Source organism: Tarenaya hassleriana, unplaced genomic scaffold (assembly GCF_000463585.1).
Source record: "Tarenaya hassleriana unplaced genomic scaffold, ASM46358v1 Cleome9, whole genome shotgun sequence".
Classification (NCBI taxonomy): domain Eukaryota; kingdom Viridiplantae; phylum Streptophyta; class Magnoliopsida; order Brassicales; family Cleomaceae; genus Tarenaya; species Tarenaya hassleriana.
In genome coordinates, this window is record NW_010971389.1 from 4084282 (window position 1) to 4099898 (window position 15617).

Sequence of the window (15617 nt, forward strand, 5' to 3'; positions counted from 1 at the left end):
AATAAATCGGTAATTTAAAAAAAAAAAAAAAAAAAAAAACCGAAGGAAAAAAAGAAAAATAGGTGAAATGAAAGGTCCCACCGAGATTTGAACTCGGGCTATTGGATTCAGAGTCCAATGTCTAACCCCTAGACCATGGAACCAATTTGTTGAATGCAGATATAATTTAATACTCAATAATTTAGAGTGTGTGTGATAAAAACACATGCACGTAACGGAATATTAAAAAAATGTATGGATAAATGGAAAACACAACATATATTTGGATTGATTTGATGGCATTTAAAAACAATTGATATTTCAAAAAGTTTCTTATAATAACAATATATATATATATATATAATTGTATAAATAAAGAAAAACTCGCACTAATTTGGTTTGGTGCAAAACCCGAGCATTCGTTTCAATAAAAATTACCACAGAAAAAAAAAACATGCAACAATTCAACAGGTAGGGGTGGACGTAATATCCGAAAAAACCGAATCGATTCGTTATCCGATCCGTATCCGAATCGAAAATTCGGATATCCGGAGTTTATGGATCGGATACGGATACTTATTTTGAAATATTTGTCGGATACAGATATCAAATTCGAATTATCCGACATATCCGATCTGATCCGTACTAATTAATAATATTATTAAATATAAAAATAATTCCCTAGAAAATTTAAAATACTTTATACTTACATATTTAAATATTCAAGAAATGTTTTGTATATATTGAGATTTAGAATATTTAATCTTTTGAATATTAAAATTTATTATGTTTAATTTTTAAATTTTGAACTTTCAATACATTTATATATAATAGATTATGATTATATTTGTATTGATTTAAATTATTTAAATTATTAATTTAAAATTGTGAATAACATTTATATTAAATAACTTATATATTTTCTTTTATATTTAAAATTGTTATTTAAATTTGAATTTAATTTTTATAATTTTTATGTCGGATACAGATATTCGCAAATATCCGCGATATTTACGGATATCCGTAAATTACGGATCGGATACGAATAACAAAATCGAATATTTGTGCGGATCGGATACGGATACAGATATCTCAAAAATCATGGATATCCAATCCGTGACCAACCCTAATTATTGGAGTCAAGTCAGAAGTCGGACTCGGCTCCAACGGCCCGGAATATTGGAGTCAAGTCAGAAGTCGGACTCGGCTCGAACGGCCCGGAATGTGATGGGAAACGGGTCGGGTCGGGTCTAGTATTGGACAAAATCGGGCCAGTGGACGGATTTTCTGCCACGTGTCTCATTTGTTCTCCCAATCCAATCCATCTCCCGAAAAGCTAAAAAAAAGAAAAAGAAGAGAAAACAATGCCATTCTAAACGATTTCAACCCGGAACTGGTACATATTCTACATACGAAATCGATAATGGAGGAGGGACTGATCAAGCGGCTTGAAGCCGCGGGGGCGAGGGTCGAGGCGGAGGAGGGGTTTCTCTATCCGGTGGTGGAGATTCCGGCGTCGATGACACGGCTTCGGGTCCGGCGATTTTTGGCGTACGAAGGTCTTATAGCCCAATGCGTCGGTAGATTTTAGAGCTCGGCTGGTGGTCAGGTGCTTGATGCGAGTAAGATCGTCGCCGAGGCTTTTTATAGTCAAATCTGTTAATTATTACAGTCGAAAGAACGACAAGATCAAGCAATATGTGGGGTCCACTCCTCTCCACGTTGAAACGGTCAATTCTCTGTCTGTCTCCCGTCTCAGTCATCAGCAGTTCGGCAGTGTGTCGACTCGTCCAACAATCTGTCTGACTTCATCTTCTCCTTCCTTCGGAATTCCAAAACCAGGGTCTCGACCTATCCGAAATGGAGAAGCTTCCTCTCTAGCCTTGTCTACCCACCCTTGATCATCATCCGTATCTTTGTCTCCGGTAGACGGAGAAAGCAAAGAAGCAAAGACAAATGTCGGTCGCCGAACTCAAGGATCGCCATGCTGCCGCCTTAGAGACCGTCAGCAACCTCCGTGAGCGGCTCCGACAGAAGCGTCTCCACTTGCTCGACACTGATGGTTGGATTTCGTCTCTTGTCTCCTCTCCTCTTTTGTTTTGTCCTGGATGAAGTTATCCGTGAGTTTGGGTTTGATTTATTCTTACTTCTATCTGGGCTTTTGGGGATTGACTTGTGGCAGTGGTGGGTTATTCGACGGTGCAGAAGCGGACTCCGGTGAGTTTCGAACCGACGGATCTGGTTTGCTGTCGGACTCTTCAAGGTCACACTGGCAAGGTGAGTTCGTGTTTGAGCTCATGTATGGTCTTCTTTTGATGCAGAGACTAGTTAGAAGATATGTTTGTTTCCTGATAAGGGAATTTCATGACAGTATGTAGCGGTTTTAGGACCTGGGATATACACTTAGCCAAAAACTGTGGCTGGAAAATGATAAGCATTTCTCTGAAACTGCTTGCTTACCAATTTCTGTAAGCTCTTACTCTTTATTTGGTATGGAGTGTAAATATGTCAGCAAAGGTTTCGTTTTTGGAGGAATTGAGGCCAAAAGGGTTTTGTTCTTTGCTCGTTAGTAGTTTATCTTGATTGAGGCCACTGGTACCAACCTGTAAACTTCAAAGAGAGAGTATCTTGATTTAATGTCTGGGCATTTGCAGGTATATTCGCTAGATTGGACTCCAGAGAGGAATTGGATTGTCAGTGCTTCTCAAGATGGGAGGTTAGTTGTGTGGAACGCTCTAACGAGTCAGAAAACTCATGCCATAAAACTCCCTTGTGCTTGGGTTATGGCATGTGCCTTCTCTCCGACTGGTCAGTCAGTTGCATGCGGTGGATTAGACAGTGTGTGCTCTATCTTCAACCTCAATTCAACAACAGACAAGGATGGGAATATACCTGTTTCAAGAATGCTTAGTGGTCACAAGGGGTATGTTTCTTGCTGTCAGTATATCCCAAATGAAGATACTCACCTAATCACCAGTTCAGGCGATCAAACTTGTGTTTTATGGGATATTACTACTGGTCTCAAAACTTCTGTTTTTGGTGGGGAATTTCAATCTGGGCATAGCGCTGACGTACTAAGGTATGTACGCTGCTCCTTACTGATATGTGATCTTCTATACCAATTTGTATAGGACATTCTCCAAATAGTGTTTCTTTCTAAACCAATTTATAGCACCATTTCTTTCTCAATCAACTTGTAGTCCGGAGCTTATGGTACTTGCTTCTCGTTTGAGTCTCTGAAGCAGCCTATATGACTGGTCGTATTTGATTTGTTTATGAACTTATCAGGGATATATAGTAATGAAGTTAGCTTATGTCTTTTTATATCTTGGTTTTGCGCTATTTCAGTGTCTCGATCAGTGAGTCAAACCCAAGAACGTTCATAACTGGTTCATGTGATGCCACTGTCCGCTTGTGGGACACTCGTGTTACCAGCCGAGCAGTCCGCACATTTCATGGGCATGAGGGAGATGTTAATACAGTCAAGTTCTTTCCAGATGGGTATAGATTTGGGACCGGCTCAGATGATGGAACATGCCGGTTGTACGACACTAGAACCGGACACCAACTAGTTGGGGGGGGGGGCGGCGGCTTGAACTAAAGACCAAACCCGGACAAGAGATAAAACTATAACAGATTCCCATTCAATTTGTTATTTTCCCCGAACTGAAATAATCCGAAACAGAACTCAACAGAATAGAATACGAGACGTAAAATCCCTATTTAAACAAAAAAAGCCAGGATTTAAACCAAGAGTTCACCTATGGCACCTTCCCTTGTGTTTTCATGTTTGTTTTCCAAAACATATCTGAAGGATAGCAGGAAACTTGAGAGAGAGAGAGAGCTCATGAATGGCTTTAGCCGCTGGCGACGATCTCGTGAATGGCTTCACTGACGGAGGCATCGTCGGCTCTAACAGACAGTTTCATCATTATCTCCTTCTCGCTGTCCATCCCAAACTGTGCCCTCACTACCACTTTCACGTTCCCTATATACACTCCTGACATCAAGCACGTGTGCGACCTCGCATTGCTCGCTACCGTCTCTGTTCCCTGCCATTTTTTCCAAACACCCAAACCAAAAACCCTTACGCTCCGATCAAAACCACAAACTCTATGATTCCACAACTCAGACGAATACTGTTTCATACGATTCATCGTTCCTTACCTCGCACGTCTGCAAACCGAGAAGATCGATGACAGCCTTTACAGCTTCGGCTAAACTCTCTCTCTGCCCGAGTCCGTACTCATCTACATGCTCGTTTTCTGGGTCCATATTCTCCCATGCGTTTCTGAAATTGGATACCCCAACTTTCAGAATGTAATCAGCTGCCACGACCTCGAGGTCCTCCAGTTGGTACTCATCTTCCACTCCATCGTCCTCTGCCTCACCTGTGCTCGGGTCAACCTGTGTTCAAACCATGTTAACATGTGTAAAACAACTGATCAAATGATATATATATATATATATGAATATATATCTATATATGGCTTTACCTCCTTGACAACGAAAGCCAGAGTGTTCGAGAACTTTCCAACAGCAGGGACCCCTGCGGGCTTCTCAAACGCCACAAAGGCCTGGCCAGGTGAATCATAAGGGAGTGAGTTCAGCGGCTTGGAAGCTACTTCGGAGAATTCCTCTGCTTCTGAAGCATCTACCACGACAGTGACCTACAAAACATGGTAACGAAATAGTATTGTCAGAAGGAAGGACTTACAAGTAGATCATAACTGGTCGATTATGTTCTATTAACATGTTCAATTACCCTCTCCAATAATTGCTCTGGAATTGTATTTGTGCAGTTGTACTGAAACACGACGTGGCTGTCAAAGATATGCTTAACAACATTGACTGCATATTCTGTTTCTGATTCCGTGAGCTCCACAGGTGACGAAGACTGAAAAGGAAGAAAGAAAACATGTTTAAAATAATCCAGGTGGTGAAATCATACAAGGCAGAAGCAATGTGTACGAAAAAAATTCAGTCCATCGAACCTTGAAAAGTTTGCCAAAGCCTGCAAACTCTGGGATAGACGAGAGAAGTCTTTCATAGGCATCAAAACCAGAAGCAGGTGCAGCCGGTGGAGCACCGAGACCAGTGGGCTTTTTGCCATGGGCTTTCTTCTCCGCGAGGGACTGAGTTTTTACCTCCTTAGGCACAGAAGTGACATCAAAAGGTTCTTCAGAAGGCTCCTGCAGAATCAAACTCGTAAGACAACTGATGCCCTAAAGAGGATATGAGGAAAAGAAAAAAAACAGAGAAGTGGAGAGAACTTACATAATTCCTCAGACTAGTTTCCAGATTGACAAGAGGGACATCCAGAGAACCGAATAGAAATTCCTTGCTATCTTTATCAGTGTCCACCGAGCTATCGCCAGCAAGTAAACTCAAAAAGAGGGTAGCCCTATCACGAACCTGAAGAGAAAAATAAGGTCACATAAAAAGCTTCATTCAACAAGAGCATGCGTCTGGTTTGAGAACACTTCTACAAAATGCAAACACACAAACACAGATGCAAATCACTGAAGTATGCACAAACTGTGATAGAAATGAACATACACAGGCACAGTGATGCAGTCAATGACTAGAAGCTGATGTTTCTGAACTACACAGAATAGGAGCATACCTCGTCATCGCTGTCATAGATACACCGCTTCAATAAAACAGTGATACGGGGCTGCAAAGCATTCATTGATAATTTTTATCCCAATCTAACACAAATTAAGAAAGACGAATAAAAAGGAGAGGAATCATTAAAGATAAGGAATAAATTGACTATACCTTCAAAGATTCAACTGCAAACCCAAACTTGGCGAGCGTGCTAACAGCAGCAGCTCGGACAGTTGCATTCTCCAGATGCACACGGTTATAAATATATCGTATATATTTGCTTGGATCTGAGGTATTAGGCCCTTCCATTCCCAAGAAATGAAGAATCTGTGCCAAATAAGCAGATTTTGAAACTAAGATACAAAACATAAGCAATTTTCAACTGGGATCCCAGGTTATACATGCAGAAAAGAATTTACCTGTGTTGAAAGATATGTGAATTCACAATCTTCAATGAACTCACAAAGATGAAGTAGTCCACCTTCCTTTGCATCTGGGATTTCTCTGATGATGATTACTATAGAGTCTACAATTGCCCTTTTATACTCAAATCCACCTTCTTCCCTAAGAATGTTGCTTAAAAAGTTCATCCTACAAAAACGATTACACAGATTTCTCATAAGCCTCATGATGACATTAGAGAAATTCAATACGTAAGACCTCAAAGACATTAGGAAAGAATGCCAACACAAGAGAAAAAAGTTAAGAACAACAACTAAAATTTCACTTACAGGGATCTGTACTTCAATGGAAATTTCACACACAACGATCTTATGGCTTCCACAACTACAATTTTGAACTCATCAGCGATATCTGACATAAAATTGGTTATTTGCTTCATCAAGCGTTCCACACTTGATTCATTCCCTGTTTTCAGGAGTGTGGTGATAGCGAGTGTAGCAATACTTCTATTTTGATCCGAAATCAAACTCTCCATGTCGATGTTGCAGTTGGTAACAGCCATGGGATGAGTCATTGCAACCTGTGTGATTCAAACTCACAGTCAGTATAAAGTGCAAGTATTTCTTTATTCTTAACCATGGAGAATGATAAAGATATTTAGATAAACACGTAATGGCCTTTCAGTGTTGGTAGAAATGTGATGAGAAAAGTTGACAAATTCCCCTCTCTAAGCTTTTCTGTGGAGATGTTTGATCAAAGAATACCTTAAGAAAAACACAACACAAACCTTGTTCAGAGTCCTGACAGCAGCAAATCTCAAAACTGGTTTAGGAGAACTCAAAAAGAGCTGGAGCACAGTGATGGCAGGAGTCAATTCTCGGCTTGTCACACCATCGAGCTCAGTGACTGCTCTGGCAGCCTCAAGGATCACCATTTCGGATTTATGGCGCAGACAACTCTCAAGAAAATCATAGAATGGCCGGTCCCCAGACTGATTGTGGTTGGACATGTCCCGAATAACCTGAACAATAAAAACTAAAGTTGGATCACATATATGCTTTAAGCTAGATGTTAGATGATCAAATGATAGTGCCAGACATACCTGACTGGTATAACGTATCAAGAGACACTGGGCCAAGGGAGACCGAACAGATCCCCTGGTCAAACTGGCAACCAACTTGCTGACAGCTAATCTATCATTCTGACGTATCTGAAATTGACAATCACAATTGTGAATGGCTGTAAGCTGTTACGTTCAAAGATTTCTACATTACTCGTGCATCCTTCACTATACCCTACAAGTTAGCCAAATATTTCCACCGCAACCAGATAGATAGTGAAAAATTCTAGGCTCAGCCAAATGGCCACTGGCCAGGCGACTTTTGAACACAGCGTAGACCAGAGTGACAGACAAAGGGCCCCAGAATTTTTATCTCTATCAATGGCATGGGCCCGTGAACAAAAAGTGTAAGCATGAAATAAAACGTGTTCATGTCTCCACATAGACATGTACATGGAAAGTTAGAAGGCAGTGACAACATTCCAGGTAAAATATAAAATCGCCTTAACTCATCCTATAAATAAAAATGCTTCGAATCATGCTACTTAAATGACCTTTCTTCTCAAGAGTCAATACACTGTTTGGTTAAATCATACAGATTAGAAAGCACAAAATAATTTACCTCCAGAGCAATATATATACAAGGGCTAAGAGTATCATACCTGATGAAGCAAAGCCAGGGAGTGAAACTGAACAAGGGCAGCTCTGGATTGAACAGCTTCCTGAACCTCATTGCTCCATCTTTTAACTATTTCTGGGGATGTCTGTAAACAACAATACAAGTATTCCATCCTGAACTAACTACAACGAAACAGCCAATCAACATTTTAGGTGTGTAAGAAAGTACCTGGAGCAGATGAATTCCACTAACCAAAGCTGCACTGGCAACCACAGGATTCTTATCCACAATGGCTTGTTTCAAGTATCGCTCAATTTGCGTGAGAAGGGTTCCGTCTATTATCCGGGAGAGGACACGGATAGCATTTGCTCGATACATATCAATCTTGCTATTCATGTCTTTCATAAGGGAGCTTGTTACAATGATAACCTACAGCAAGGCAAACAACTTATCAGCAATTATACACCACAAAATTTTCTCCTTTTAAAATCAAGGCGAACCTCATCCGAAGATGGAGATAGCTCCTTTATGATCAAATAGACCATTCTCCTCAAACCCGTGTCTTTTGATTGGAAAAGCTTAGTCACTGCAAAGAAAACTTCAGTGGCTTCAATCTGCAGATGAACCAAAAAGAAAAATCAGGAAACCAGGTAATTTCAGGAATACAGTGTACTCACACCGCAATGTTGGTGATGTGAATGAAACACATGATCACTTGAAGATAATAAATTTCAAATCAAATGTTCCAAAAGGCATTATCTCCTTTTTCAGTTGAACAGTTTCAAATTCATATAAAGTAACAAAAACAGACCTTCGTGAAAGTCTCCCCCTGGTTAAGCAGATAAAGAAGTTTCGTGATGACCTGTAAATTGCACCAAATATTTAAGAGACTCCATTCAGGAGATAAGATCTCACAGAAAGCCTCAAGGCAGTAAAGTACAACAAATACCTGGGAGCATCTTCTAGGATCAAGCTGAGGGTCATTAAAGACTCTTGCTTCTTGAAGTACTGCTCCCTTTTCAATTCCCATAAACGGAGAGTATTCCACTAAACCACGGATATCAGAAAACAAAATAAGCACAACGAACTACGATTTGAAAAGGGGGAAAAAATAATTCAGACTACCATTCTCACTGGATCTAGAGTGGTTAGATCGAACAAAGGTAACAATTTCGGTAATTATCATCAGAGAACATTCAGCAGCACCATGCTTCCGGATAAAAAAATGTTAAAACAACCGAGCAATGAATCAATAACATTAACGACAGAAATCGGATGTCAGAAAACCTGAAATTAACCACTATTCAAACAAATCCAGATCTACTGATCCATTTACAAATTACAATCCACTAATCTAACATTACATCCAGAACCGCACGGATCTAACAGCTAACAACTGATCTACGCCTCGTAACCAGAGGTTCAAAAATAAAATCCTAAAAAAATCAAATGAACGAAGCGAAGAACAAAAAATTAGCTGGATTAATGGATCGGAAACGACGAAAGAAATGGAAATGGAGAACATACGCTCATCGTCGTGATCATCGTCCTTCTTCACGAGCGGTTGCGCCATGTCTGATCTTAGAGATCCCAGAAGATCTTCTCAAGAGGTGTGACGACAGTCAGATCTCGTCCTCCGTATCCTTTAACAACGGTTGCAACACTCGAAGATCTGATCCTTTGTTCTCCCCGTGTTTCAGAGCAGAGAGGGGTAGAACTTAGAAATAGAAATTAGAAGAGGAGGAAGAGCTGTGATCTGCTGTGTCCGCATCAAACATATGGTATGTCTCTGATCTAACAAGAGACTGCCACGTCATATCTTACAACGCGCACTCGAAATTACCAGACCTTTTTGTCATTTTTCCTAGTGTATTTTTTGAAAACATTCTAAAAAAATGAATATTTTGATTAAAAAAAAGTTTCAAGATAGAATATTTGTAACTTAACAATTTTCTTTTCTTACATTATCGTGTATAAATATACAATAAAATTTTTTATAAAATTTTTAATGTAAATATTATTGTGTTTTAATTAAATATAATATATTTTAAGCGTTATAAGTGACAATTGGGTGAAAGAAAAAAGATAGAATATTTGTAATTTTACAATTTTCTTTTCTTACATTATCGAGTTTGCTCAACGTGAAACTCAAAATCAAAACGTACATGTTTTGCAACGCATTTAATATATGGCATGTCACCGTGTTGAAGCTTCGCCTTATCCATAGAAAGTGGTTGGATCGTTGATTCAAATTTTGTGCAAAGACAGTTTCTAATAAAATTTTGAAGGTTATACAAACTCCTTAAAACTTAATACACACTAAGCATGAATTGATGGATCCCCTCCTCGATCACCATCTCCTACACAACAAAATCCGGATACCCTTCAAAAAAAATAAAAGCAAGCAAGTTCAAGCGATCTTAAAACAAGGAGCTACTCCGCGAATTTAGACCTAAGAAACATTGTCTGAACCCGGAGGCGGAGGCGGACCCGAGCTCCCAGCCAAAACCGATGTAGCCATGGGTCTTGGTATAGGTGGACGCGGATAGGCCATTCCTATTGGAGGAGGCCGTGGAACCACGTTGGCGAAATTTGCGGCGATTCTATTGGTCGGTAGCGATGCTTTTGAAGAAGACGACGATGTGGGCGGTACACCAAGGCGTGCGGCTATTATCTGTGCCCTTTCGTGGTATAGCCGTTGTCTTGATCGTTCTAGTTGCTCTCGTACCCTCATTGTCAGGTTTTCCATCTCACTGAAGACAGTTAGCTTCATTTCCAGTTTATGCAACTGCCCACGGTATAAACCCTCGTATCAGCTTTCTATGTCATAACTAATCGGACCCGGGAGGAAATCTGGATTTTTTTTACCTGCTTTTCTATTAAGGACACAGAGAGTTGTCGGATTTGGTCTTCTTCTTGTTTCGCCAGATGCTTTGCCTTCACTGCTGCGGCACAGAGAGCAGAGACGGCAGCACGCTTTAGCTTCCCCATGTTACTTTTGTCTTCAGTAACTTCACAAAGATGCTTCTCTTTCTTGCCTTCTTTATTTGAATCTTCATCTAAAAAATGAAACATTGTTAGACAGAAACAAACAAGTGCTTAGACAAGAACCAGAGTGGCCAAAACATGTTAAGAAATTTTTTTATAAAAAAAGAACCTATTCTACATTTTCATTTACTTGCCGTAGCTCCAACTGATTTAAGCATACTCATCCTACAAAAGATTCTAAAACAACTGTAATTAGGTTGATGTGGACATCTAGCATCATGCAAATCAACTGCTTCATAGCTCCCTGTTCTATTTATCGTACACGAGCACAAGCACAAACCGGTATCATGACTTTCTAATCCAAATATGTGGGATGTGTTCTATCCATCAAAGATAGGGTCAAGATTTGAATGGAGGGAGGGAGAGAGAGAGAGAGAACCGGTTGCTCCGTTTGTGGATGGTGAAGCTGACCGAACAGGTTGCTGTCCATTAGATGTGTTAGGCGCAACAAGCACATCCTTTGTATTCTCTTTAGCCTCTTGAACCTCGTCTTGCATGTCTTTAGCTGTTGTATCATGAGTTTCCTTAGATGAAGCAAAGGTATCAACCATCTCTACATCTGTTGCCGTTTTTGCGGGTTGAGAAGCATCTACATCGGATTGCGAGTATGTAACTTGACAGGGCTCTTTACTTTCCCCAGAAAGCTTATTTACATCCTTTTCAGAGTCTTTCTCCCGCAGAAGCTCCTTTTCAGAAGATTTGTCTAACAAACTTGTCTTACTTTTTTCTCGTAGGGCATCTGGATTTCTAGAAGATTCATCAGTTGGAGAACCGGGTTGCTTTTCACCAGAGACCGAATCCTGAGTTTCTTTGCTTTGATCAGTATTTGATATCTCTACTCCATCTGCAGTCAAGGACTGGTCTTTTCGTTCCTGGCTTCTTTCTTCTGGTTGCTCATCTTTCTGGGTGTTATGATGGTTAACTTCTGCATCAACACTGCATATGTCTAACTAGTTTTAGATATGAGGACCAAAGACTATGAACTTTCAAAAACATTAGAGAAGCAGAATACAAAGAGCATTTTACATGTGACAATGTATCAGAAATTCAAATTAACTTGAATAATTTTGCATACCTTTCAAAACCAGTTGAGTCTTTCTTGTTGTCTGGTGGATCTTCGAGAAAAAAGCAATTATTTGTAGCAAGCCACAACCCAGGAGAACTACTATCAGCATACTTTAGGGAAGCACGGACCGAAGCCGTAGCAACATCAGATTCCGTCAATCTCACCAGAAAGGCTGCCTACAGAAAAGAGTCTCGAACAATCAAAAGGGGAAGCATTACTACAAAATGAAGATCTCACGATATCACATTAGCTCATTCCTCTGTTGTTGCCTAACATCTTTGTATTACTACAAAACTTACCAATCCCATGACAGGATTTCCTAAATCAGCAAAGGAAAGGTTAGTTTCAGCCTTTAAGGGATATCCAACATCTTCAAATGCTTCTGCAAGAGCTTTCAGAGCGATGTCTTCTCCTGCCTCGTCTTTACATGTTACATCATTAACGGTGTCCGGTTTTGACGTGTTCTGGTCAACTTTCACTTCATTTGCCTCTTGACTTGCATCTTCAGTTTTTGAAGATTCCTGAGAAATTTTCCCTTCATTGTCATCTCCTGGTTGCGGAAAGTCCTTAGGAGAAGTCAAACTCTCACCGTCATTAACACGCTCTGTTGATTCAGGTGCATCTTTTTCAACAGATTTGCCATCCTTAGATGCAACTGAATCAGCAGGTTTTTTTGAGCCTGGTTCTTTATCGTCAATTTGATCAAGAAATGCATCCTCTATCGGCATTTGAAGAAAATGCAGCATACACTGAGCTTTTGTTTTCGTAGCAACATGCTCTGCAATCTCATTCCAGTTTTCTTTGAAGAGTTCTAAGGCTTCAAGGAGAAGAAGATTCTCTTGATCAGTCCACTTCCCACTACCCGCACCAGGGGCCTCAGCAGGCTCCATAAGAATAAAATCAGAAGAAGACATGTCCGAGCCAAACTTGCCGCTGTTAAAGCATTCCGTACATAAGTCAAAATCAGCCTGTCAAGATCCAAATATTAGATATAAATTTACTCTGGCGCTGAAAAATATAGACGAACAGGATATATACTAGAAACAGGAGAGTATGCTAATGGAGTCATACTCTTTATTTTCTCATTCCTTGTCCATCTCAGATTATTTGAAATAGAAGAGACTGAAAGATAAAGGCGCAAGCATTCCAATGAAATAATAAAGTAGAAGGGAAAGTTACCTGCTTTGGGCAATGGTAACGCTTGCGAGAGCAATCAGCTGAACAGGAGTTACAGTGGTATTCCACCTCAGGACCCTCCTGCTTCATCAAATCATCAGATACCATCGACTCCGGAAACAATCCTGATGGAATAGCTTGTGCCGTGAGATTAGGCCTAAGAACGGGAGCTGGGCAAGCCTCAACTGCTTGAAAGTGGTATAAACTGTTAAGCAGTGAATCCTTATCTTCTACCTCGTCATCATCAACAGCAGCAGAACCAGATTCTGCTGGTAGAAATGGGTGAAAATTGATCAAACCCCAGAAATCCAAGAATTCCAGCACCTCCTCTTTCGCATCTGAGTCACCAACCTCAAGTTCTGTTAAATCTTTCAGCTCTATCTGCATGTTTGGGTTTGAATGAAACTTCCTCATGATCCAATTTCGTATTTCCATATAAACCTCAGAAGTACGGCCTTCAGACTTCCCGTTAAAGAATGAGGGAAGCGAACGCTCCTCTAGAGGATGAATCTTTTGCCATGAAAACCAACCTTCAGAAGATAAAGTACAGAAATCCATATTACAAACTACAGTTTCTACATGAGAGAAAAATAAGGACGCTCATCCAAGTTCTAAACAGACACCGGAAGAAAAAATTGTTAAGTATCACCAGTTACAATGGTATACATTCAAGTTGATACAGAAACCACAAAAGGAAGACATTTTTCATAATCTCATCTCTCTTCTATCATCAACTAAATGGATGACGAAAATATTACAAGAAAGGATGAGGAGAAATTAAAAGGAAAAAGATTTCCAGAGCCAGAGAAAGTAAAAATGAAACAAGAAACATTCAAAACAAATACACAAATTAGCAGGAGGCAATATCATCTTCTAATCACACAATCAAAACTAAACCATTCAAAATGAGAGGAACAGCTAAAACCCACTCCCAGAATAGACCCAAAATCTCAAATCTACGGGTTCCATAATTCATTAATAAACTAAACTTCTCTTTACAGAGAAATGTGATACTGTAACCTAAATACCTATTATCTCCGTCCTTCACATTGACATGCCTCTAAAATTCGACAAATTGCAAACGCAAGAGGTAAACAATCGCAAATTGAAAGAGTAAGTTTTGTCTCAACTAATGAAGGAAGAAGAAGCACGAACCACAATGATAAGGCACAACGTGAGCATTACTGTCGCGAGATCTAATAGCTTCAAATTCAGCCTCGATCTTAGCCTCCAACGCCTCCCACTCTCGGATCGCCTGGTTCAATTCCTCCTCATCCTTCGGCTTCTCGCCGACCGCCGCCTCCGCGGCGTTCACCATCTCCTGCTTCACCACCCCCGCTGCGGTAGCCGACGACGCAAGGGCGCTCGGCGCCTGACGAGCTCTAGTTAGCGGACCGTTCTGGACCGGTGAAAGAGACGCAAGCATCGCCTTCTCCCGCGTCATCATCCGCTTTGACGGCGTGGAAGAGGAATTCGATGCCCCGACGGCGTTCGCCTTCCTCTTAAGAGCTCCGGCTCGTCGCCTTGTCGCCGGCTCCGACGCCGGAGAACCTCCAGCGATATCCGCCGAGGCTAGGGTTCCGGCATCGCGACGTCTCTCCTCCATCTCGGGCAGCAATCTTCACGGTGTGTCGTCTCTCCAGTGACTCGGTTTGCTTGTACCTGCTACGCGAAGACCGGATTTCATCAAATGTTGCTATCGCCAAAGGTAAATTTGCTTCTTCCACTCACCTTTTTTATATCTTCTCATGACATTAAATTAACTTTTGTGTGGAAATAGTAATTTGTATTTTCAATGGGCAATATAGCACAAATACCCTTACTTTGCTACATAGACTTCACGGACTACCCTCCAAAACCCTAAAATTTTAGAAAAAAAAATAAAAGGAACAAAAGACATAATTAACCCTCTCACAAAAAGTAACGTGGTATTCCTCTCTTCATTTTGAATTCATCTCTCTCATTTTCATTTTTTGATAACTCTTCATTTCTTTCTTAACTTTCTCTCTCTACTCTTATATTTCTCTCAACTCTTTCATTTTCTCTCTTCTCATTTCATTTTTATACATAGAAAAACAAACGAAAAATGGTTATTTCGTTGAGCATATCTTCACCGACGACCTCATATCTTCTTCTTGAGTCGGTCTAAGACAGAACAAATGACAAAAACTGAAGGTAAGTTCATTAATACAAGAGATTGATTCGATGCATAAACTTTGTGTTTTGGGTTTGAGTTTTATGATTTTTAGAGTGAATCGTGTATTTTTTTTATGAAAATGAGATAGATGCATAGCAAATCTGTCGAAGAATATGCAAGAGGCGTATATTTAATGCCAAATAAATGTTTGGACAATAATGGAACAAATTGACAAAGGTACGTTACATTGGTTACACCGTCTAAAATTTAATTTTGGTCACACTGGTCACACTAGTCACATTGGTCACACAGGTCACACTGGTCACACTAGTCATACTGGTCACATCGTTTAAAATTTGTTTTGGTCACACTGGTCACACTAGTCACACTGGTCACTTGGGCACACTGGTCACGCTGGTCACATCGAAAAATTTTAAAATTCACGCGAAAATTTTAACTTTTTGTGGTGGAGGGAGTTTTAAAAATTTTAAAATATTTAAATTTTTTCATAGGGAACCGA

The 15617-nt window shown here is 40.2% G+C and overlaps 3 protein-coding genes and 1 non-coding gene across 5 annotated transcripts; 1 reads left to right on the plus strand and 3 right to left on the minus strand.

Annotated features, from left to right (window-relative positions):
* Positions 1-72: 72 nt before the first annotated feature.
* On the minus strand, positions 73-143 carry TRNAQ-CUG. The gene has a single exon. It is a non-coding gene; the product is annotated as a tRNA-Gln (tRNA).
* A 1062-nt stretch (positions 144-1205) lies between these two features.
* On the plus strand, positions 1206-3599 carry LOC104804353 (guanine nucleotide-binding protein subunit beta-like). Of its 2 annotated transcripts, none has more exons than XM_010528620.1 (4): positions 1206-2041; positions 2162-2256; positions 2634-3058; positions 3328-3599. In XM_010528620.1, the coding sequence occupies exons 1-4, from the start codon at positions 1936-1938 to the stop codon at positions 3578-3580; spliced, it is 879 nt and encodes a 292-aa protein (XP_010526922.1). In that variant the 5' UTR covers positions 1206-1935; the 3' UTR covers positions 3581-3599. The 2 variants fall into 2 exon arrangements, with proteins under 2 accessions (XP_010526922.1, XP_010526923.1); XM_010528621.1 differs by having other exon boundaries at positions 1954-2041; positions 2185-2256.
* Positions 3600-3603: 4 nt separating this feature from the next.
* On the minus strand, positions 3604-9393 carry LOC104804354 (coatomer subunit gamma). The gene is made up of 18 exons (XM_010528622.2): positions 9198-9393; positions 8620-8717; positions 8482-8532; positions 8171-8284; positions 7899-8099; positions 7714-7815; positions 7094-7201; positions 6779-7012; positions 6321-6571; positions 6009-6180; positions 5761-5916; positions 5606-5656; positions 5257-5394; positions 4974-5171; positions 4745-4876; positions 4476-4649; positions 4147-4386; positions 3604-4031 (listed from the first exon to the last, which is right to left on the minus strand). Exons 1-18 carry the CDS (start codon positions 9241-9243, stop codon positions 3837-3839), a joined length of 2661 nt encoding a protein of 886 aa, XP_010526924.1. The 5' UTR covers positions 9244-9393; the 3' UTR covers positions 3604-3836.
* Positions 9394-9912: 519 nt separating this feature from the next.
* Positions 9913-14657, minus strand: LOC104804355 (SWI/SNF complex subunit SWI3D). Its single transcript, XM_010528623.2, has 7 exons — positions 14116-14657; positions 12964-13490; positions 12084-12752; positions 11794-11960; positions 11098-11654; positions 10539-10729; positions 9913-10458 (listed from the first exon to the last, which is right to left on the minus strand). Exons 1-7 carry the CDS (start codon positions 14564-14566, stop codon positions 10123-10125), a joined length of 2898 nt encoding a protein of 965 aa, XP_010526925.1. The 5' UTR covers positions 14567-14657; the 3' UTR covers positions 9913-10122.
* Between the last annotated feature and the right edge of the window lie 960 nt (positions 14658-15617).